The 7,894-nt window shown below is 41.9% G+C and overlaps 1 protein-coding gene across 1 annotated transcript in view; it reads right to left on the reverse strand.

Moving 5' to 3' along the window:
• LOC115117396 (protein ITPRID2-like) overlaps positions 1–7,654 on the reverse strand; it is a 20,432-nt gene extending 12,778 nt beyond the window's left edge. Inside the window, exons 1-3 of the mRNA XM_029645868.2 lie at positions 7,292–7,654; positions 4,210–4,382; positions 3,618–3,660 (exon numbers count right to left, since the gene is read on the reverse strand). Of these exons, the coding sequence (XP_029501728.2) occupies positions 3,618–3,660; positions 4,210–4,363 (197 nt within the window). The 5' untranslated portion in view covers positions 4,364–4,382; positions 7,292–7,654. The remainder of the gene's footprint in view (positions 1–3,617; positions 3,661–4,209; positions 4,383–7,291) is intronic.
• Positions 7,655–7,894: the final 240 nt, after the last annotated feature.

The raw sequence follows: 7,894 nt of genomic DNA on the forward strand, positions 1-7,894 counted from the left end.
TACCCCCTGTATATAGTCTCCACATTGACTCTGTACCCCCTGTATATAGCCTCCACATTGACTCTGTACCCCCTGTATATGGCCTCCACATTGTTATTTACTGCTGCTCTTTAATTATTTGTTATTCTTATCTCTTACCTTTTTTTTTGGTATTTTCTTAAAACGGCATTGTTGGTTAAGGGCTTGTTAGTAAGCATTTCACTGTTGGTCGTATTCCTGTTGTATTCGGTGTATGTGACAAATAAAATAATATTTGATTTGCTTTATTCCATCATTGGTTACTCTGAGAGTTCCTCATATTAACGTTGGTTGCGGCCCCAGGCCCCATGGTGCCGTTTTGTCAGAAACACAATACAATGGCACAGAGGTTTCACACAACACAATGCCACAGATGTTTCAAGTTTTTAGGGAGCGTGCAATTGGCAAGCTGACTGCAGGAATGTCCACCAGAGCTGTTGCCAGAGAATCTCCTTTCTCTACCATAAGCCACCTCCAACATCGTTTTTGAGAATTTGACAGTATGGCCAACCGGCCTCACAACCGCATGTGTGGGCGAGCGGTTTCCTGATGTCAAAGTTGTGTTCCAATACCTGCCCATATCCAGCAACTTCACACAGCCATTGAAAAGATTAGGACAACATTCCACAGGTCACAATAAACAGCCTGATCAACTCTATGTGTAGGAGATGTCACACTGCATGAGGCAAATGGTGGTCACACCAGATACTGACTGGGTCTCTGTTCCACACCCCTACCTTTTCTTTAAAGTACATGTGACCAACAGATGCATATCTGTATTCCCAGTCATGTGAAATCCCATAGATTAGGGCCTCATTATTTATTTAAATTGGCTGATTTCTTTATATGAAGTGTAACTCAGTACAATATTTGAAATTGTTGAATGTTGTGTTCATATTTTTGTTCAGTATATCTTTAATCGTTTGTCTGGGGAAAAATGTCAACTGTTATAGGGGTCTTACTGTCCTCCCCCGGCTAACCTTTGCGCACTCGATGAGGAAACCAGTTTTTTATTTGACTAAAATCAGAAGTTATTATCCTGGGTGACCTAAATGATGATTTGGGAAATGCAGACAATCCAAACCTAACCCAGATGATGACTAAACCCACACAGCCCAACCCTAAAGATCCTTCAAAATCAACTCTGTTCTTATTTTAACCGATACACCAGATAAATATGTTTTTACTGGTGTCTTCACCCAGGACAGTGACTATTGCCCCGTTTTTGTGGGCTCGCTATGTTGCTTTGTATATGTATTTCTTTAGTAAAGTACGTTGAATACGCATATCTGCTGTCCTGCGCCTGACTCTCTACACCAAGCTACACACTGGACCATTACATTGGGTCAAGGCCAGGAACAGAAGCTTAAGCCCAGACGGACAAGCTTTTAAGCAACTGAGGTATCATTATGTAAAAACTTTTTTTTTTTTTATCAGAAAAGGCTAAATCTGATCATTATGTTACCACTCTTTCAGATTGTAATGGGAACCCGGCTAAATGTAGACTATTTACAGAAAAACAAGTCCTGGATGCCTTGGTAGCAATAGACAACAACAAATCCACAGGAACCGACCAATTGGATCCCAGTCTGCTTAAAGTGTGCAGCACCCATCATTGTTGGCTCAATAACCCACCATTTTTTCATTTAACATTATTATCAGGAAATATTCAAAAAATTATAGAAATCATCTCTTGTGCTGCCACTCCATAAGCACAGAGATAGTAGAGATCATACTCATCACCCCATTTCAACACTTCCTTGTTTGGCTAAGATTCTAGAATCCTTGGTAAATGCACAACTTTGCACTTTTTTTTCTTTCTTTTTTTTTGCTTTGTTTTGTGGACCTGTCAAAAGCTTTTGATACTGTTGATCATGCTGTTTTATTGAATAAGTTGTCCTCGATAGGCCTGAGGTCAGACACCTGATTGGTTAAGTCTGAATAACGACATAACAGGTGTTCCACAGGGGTCCGTCTTGGGACCTGTTAATTATTCACTATTTATATAAAACACCATTGGTCTATCTATTAAAAATTGTAAGGCGGATATACAGTGCATTGGGAAAGTATTCAGACCCCTTGACTTTTTATACATTTTGTTACGTTACATCCTTGTTCTAAAATGTGTTTTTTTCCCCCCCTCGTCCATCTACACACAATACCCCATAACGACAAAGTGAAAACAGCATTTTAGAAATTTCAGCAGAGGTGTATATATATAGTATTTATTTACATGAGTATTCAGACCCTTTGCTATGAGATTTGAAATTGAGCTCAGGTGTATCCTGTTTCTATCCTTGAGATGTTTCTACAACTTGATCGGAGTTCACCAGTGGGAAATTCAATTGACTGGACATGATTTGGAAAGGCACACACCTGTCTATATAAAAGTTTCCCCAGTTGAGAGTACATGTCCGAGCAAAAACCAAGCCACAATCACATGTCGGAACTCCTTCAAAACTGTTGGAAAAGCATTCCTCATGAAGCTGGTTGAGAGAATGCCAAGAGTGTACAAAGCTGTCATCAAGGCAGGGTGGCTACTTTGAAGAATATAAAATATATTTGTTTAACACTTTTTGGGGTTACTACTTATTCTACAATGTAGAAAATAGTAAATAAAGAAAAACCCTTGAGTTATATATATATATATCTGGCTATTTAGCCCCAGTGATGAGCTGCAGTCGGAATGATTAAATACTACTGTCTGTTAGATCGATTGTTAATGGTTGTTTAACCTTTGCCTTCTGTGTTAAACACATCCAGGTCAAACCAGACCTACTGGTATCTTTACTATACAGGGTCAGACCTACAGGGATCATCTCTAGCCAGCTATCCTCTCAGTCTGTCCAGCAGAGCTACAGCTTTTACAAGTTTGTTCACTTCCTACAGAGGAAATGCTCTCAAGCGGATTGTCAGATAGTGAAGTTAACCAGATGCTGTAAGAACACCCCAGCATTTCTTATCTCACTTTATCCGACTGAAAAACCTACAAAATAATATTACAAGTTCGCACGTCCCTTTTAGTCGCGTTTTCAGACTACTTGAGCAATTTGACTTGCGTTCATGACATCATGTTGCCAATAGAGTCGCGACCAAGTCATCTACGATCATTGGTAATAATACATAAGTAATTACACAATACTTAAGTTTCCATCCAGTTATACAACAATTGCTTTTCTGTGCTAACATGGATGCTATTTTCTGTTAAACATAACTGGAGGAATCAACAGAACAAAGAGTACTATTCTACCAAATATGATGGAAACCTGGGACTATAAACACAACACCAAAGAAAGTTTGGAAATAGAATGTCCAACAGTATAAATAGAACACAACTAGTTCTAGAACCAAGGTGTTTCGGGAAATGACTCAAGAATCCCCTTTGGGCCATGCCATTGACCTGTAACCAGATCCTAAACAGAAAAGATCTATTTTTGAGCACAACTTGATACTGACAATTCACATCTGTTACATTTCCCCCACACTGTGGGCGGTTTCCATCAACCTTTAGCTGCCACTGACGAATCATCCTTGCCTATTGAGTTCCTCTCTGAAGTTTTTCATTTCAAAGTCAAACCTTGCACGGCATGCTCACTCACCCACAGCCCAGCAGCCAGCTCTCAATCTTTCCTGCTGAGCATCCTGTGGAAACAGTAGATATAGAACAATCTGGGTGAGCATTCAGCATTAAGACAATTAACACTTCGCACATTTTTATTTGCTCTGTTCTGTCGCAAAGCTGTGATGCATCATGCAGAGGCCAGCCGTCCACAGAGGCCAGCCGTCCACAGAGGCCAGCCGTCCACAGAGGCCAGCCGTCCACAGAGGCCAGCCGTCCACAGAGGCTAAACAGAGTTTCTGTTAAGGAGTTTTAACCCCCTGCCTGTTGTTGTTCAATAGATATTATACAGTAATGCATCAATGTCGCAGCGGTCTAAGGCACTGCATCTCAGTGCAAGAGGCATCACTACAGTCCCTGGTTCGAATCCAGGCTGGATTACATCCGGCCGTGATTGGGAGTCCCATAGGTCAGCACACAATTGGCACAGCGTCGTCCGGGTTTGGCCGGGGTAGGCCGTCATTGTAAATAACTGACGTGCTTAGTTAAATAAAGGAACGTTTATTTTGTATTTTTTTTAATGTCACTCAAAATGTAAGCTCTTTAATCGAACTACCAAAATGAGAACTGACCATCTGAGAAGACATCATCCTCTGATGCAGACTGGTGTGGAACAGACGGGTGGGTGGATGGAGGTCCCTGTGGATCTTGTTCTTTCAGGGTAGGCCACTGGCGACCGGTCTGGAACCAGGCCTGGCGCCTGGTAGTAGAAGACGGCCTCTCCATCAGATGAGGTGGGGGGGGGCTGCATGGGGACAACAAAAAGAGACACTGTTTTACAATATGCGTAACTCACTGTCACGGCTTCCACTGAAGTCGGTCCCTCTCCTTGTTCGGGCGGCGGTCGACGTCACCGGCCTTCTAGCCATCGCCGATCCACTTTTCATTTTCCATTCGTTTTGTCTGTCTTACACACCTGGTTTCTATTCCCCAATTACTTGATCATTATTTAACCCACTGTTCCCCCATGTTTGTTTATGAGTAATTGTTTGTATGTAGTACGGTCCGTTTATGTGGGCTCTCTTTTTTGTATTGCATTTGTTGAGTAAAGTACGTTTATTTACTCATATCTGCTGTCCTGCGCCTGACTCCTCTACTCACAGACCTCATTACACTCACTCAACAGCTCACCAAGTCATTGAATAGCCTACTTAAATAATGATCAACTGGTAGAACCAAAACAATGAAGTTAGTATTATACAATTTCATCAATAGACTTATTATTGATAATACTAGAAATTTCCAAACCATTACCATCTTAATGACATTTTCAGTGAAGCTACTGGTGCCTCTCGGGCATTTCAAGCAGGAACACATATTCACGGATTAATAATCTAGTACTGTTGGTTGGAAGTGGTTAGGAATTTATCACATGATTGGAATGAATAGTTGCTATTTCAAAAATAATTGACACCACACACACACACACTCACTCACTCAAATCAATCTATAATTAGATAGAGTTTATTAATTTGACCAAAACAAGTACACATAAAACAAGCCATACATACATACACGTTAGTTAAATCAGAGGAAAACACAATAGTGTGGGACTTATTACATTGCGATTGTCACGTCTACTCCCACTCCGACGCTCGACATCGCCGGTCTACTAACCTCCGGTCCTGGCAACCCATCATTACGCACACCTGGCAACCCATTATTACGCACACCTGCTAACCCATCATTACGCACACCTGCTAACCCATCACTCCGCACACCTGGCAACCCATCAAATCAAATGTATTTATATAGCCCTTCGTACATCAGCTGATATCTCAAAGTGCTGTACAGAAACCCAGCCTAAAACCCCAAACAGCAAGCAATGCAGGTGTAGAAGCACAGTGGCTAGGAAAAACTCCCTAGAAAGGCCAGAACCTAGGAAGAAACCTAGAGAGGAACCAGGCTATGTGGGGTGGCCAGTCCTCTTCTGGCTGTGCCAGGTGGAGATTATAACAGAACATGGCCAAGATGTTCAAACCCATCATTACGCACACCTGCGCCCCATTTTGAGGCACACCTGGCAACCCATCATTACGCACACCTGGCAACCCATCATTACGCACACCTGGCAACCCATCATTACGCACACCTGGCAACCCATCATTACGCACACCTGGCAACCCATCATTACGCACACCTGGCAACCCATCATTACGCACACCTGGCAACCCATCATTACGCACACCTGGCAACCCATTTTGAGGCACACCTGGACTCCCATCCCTCCCTGATTACTTCCCCTTTATCCAACACTCCGTTGTATCACTTGTTAGGTAGTATTGTTTCCTGTTTTTCCCATGTTTAGCAGCTCCTGCCTATGTGGACTCACCTTCAATACCACCCTGATCATCTTATTCTGGGCTATCTGGAGCTTCCCCTTCAGAAGTTTAGATAAGACCCCAAACCAGGAAGTACTAGAGTAGTCAAAATGGCATTGAATGAGGGCAGTGGCTAGCACTCTCATGGAGTCCTTATCAAGCAGCTTGGACTTTTTAGCCAAAACTTGGTGCTGGCAGTAACCTTCCCTAGCACTTTAGTGGCCATGCTCACACCCCCAAGCTTCCACCGTGGATGCTTCCCGGGCAGCTAACAGAGGTTTTAGTAGTCAGCACCTCACTCATATATACAGTAAAAACCATAGAGGCCCAGACACACTCCCCTGCGGAACACCACAACTCAATGGTTTTGCCTGAGACAGTCAACCATTAACCTCTACCACTTGCTCTCGACCTGTCAAGTAGGACTTTACCCAGCCTAGAGGGATACTGCTTAACCCCAGTGCCTCCTGTTTGGAGATTAGGAGACAGTGGTTAACTGTATCAAAGGCATTCTGTAGGTCCAGCAGCACCATTCCACACACAGATTTCCCTCGTCAATCTCTTTCCTGATGAAGTCAACCAAGTAAAGTAGACATGAATCAGTGGACTATGTTTTTCTAAAAACCCAAATGAAAATCATACATTAGAATTTGTTTGTTGACATATTCATACATTTGCTCATGAACAATTCTCTCTAGGATCATTGATGCTATACTGAGGATAGATACTGTAATTCCCAGGGTCCGATTGTATCCCCTTCTTATACAGAGGAAAAGGGGGATATCTAGTCAGTTGTACAACTGAATACATTCAAATGAATTGTTTCTTCCGCATTTAACCCAAAACCTCTGAATCATAGAGGTGCGGGTTAACTTTATCTTGCTTCGTGCCCTTAGGAAAGATGCATTGTTCAAGAGAGAGATTAACGATATGCATAATACAAGGAAAAACAGAACATTGATAATCATCGTAATAGTAACAAACTCACAAAATGCTTGCAATTATGTTAATGTTGACCAGAGCTGAAAAATCATAGCCTACATGACAATCACATAAGTTCCCTCTGAGAAAAAAGTAAGTTATTTAATTTCTATAGCCTAACAACTGCCAATATTGGTAGAAATCTTTCAGTGCCCATCGTCAGTCTAACGTAAAATGTTATAAAACTTGATTGCACTGCCTATTTGCTCAAGCAAAAAACAAGGACATATTTAGAAAACATGGTTGAAAAACAAACCGCATGCAAATGCTGACACCAAACTACAGTATTTCAAGGACAAATGTTTGTTTTTTTAAGTTACAAAAAAGGAGAACATGTTCATTCCAAGCCTACCTTCACTGAAGCACCGCAGGTTTCAATTCTGGTTTCTCCCACTGCGCTCACCGGTCTCGAGTTGCATCTTGTTGTCAGCATAGCACTGCGTATTTCATCCAGGTTTTCTTCTGTTTTTCAGATGACAATTTACTGGAACGGTTCATCCTGGATAAATGTTTCAACCTTTATCAACACAACGCCTAGGCTACATGTTCGCGCCTCTCTTTCTCAAACCAATGTGTATAATATATACATCATTGCTGTCAACTCCTCTGACTGTCTCTTGACGCGCAAATTACAATACAAGGAAGGTAGAAAAGGAAGTTCGTGTGGTTTCAATTTAAGAAAAAGAAGAGCGTGTGAAACACTTGTGACATACATCCTCCCTGCGTAACAGAGGCCAAAAAACACTGTAGGCTAATAAAGAAGAGCCCACAGTATAGCCTCGTTTATACCTGGTGCTAACTCGCGTCCTTTGTCCTGATCATTTCCACATTCTGATTGTACATGATCAGATAGTGATTGGATCACATTGATCCGATTACGAAACGTACATGTTAACACAAGGTGTAAACGAGGCTAGTGATTGTGACGTGCACATGTTATCCAGTATGTGCTGTA

This window comes from Oncorhynchus nerka, linkage group LG15 (assembly GCF_034236695.1).
Source record: "Oncorhynchus nerka isolate Pitt River linkage group LG15, Oner_Uvic_2.0, whole genome shotgun sequence".
Taxonomy (NCBI): domain Eukaryota; kingdom Metazoa; phylum Chordata; class Actinopteri; order Salmoniformes; family Salmonidae; genus Oncorhynchus; species Oncorhynchus nerka.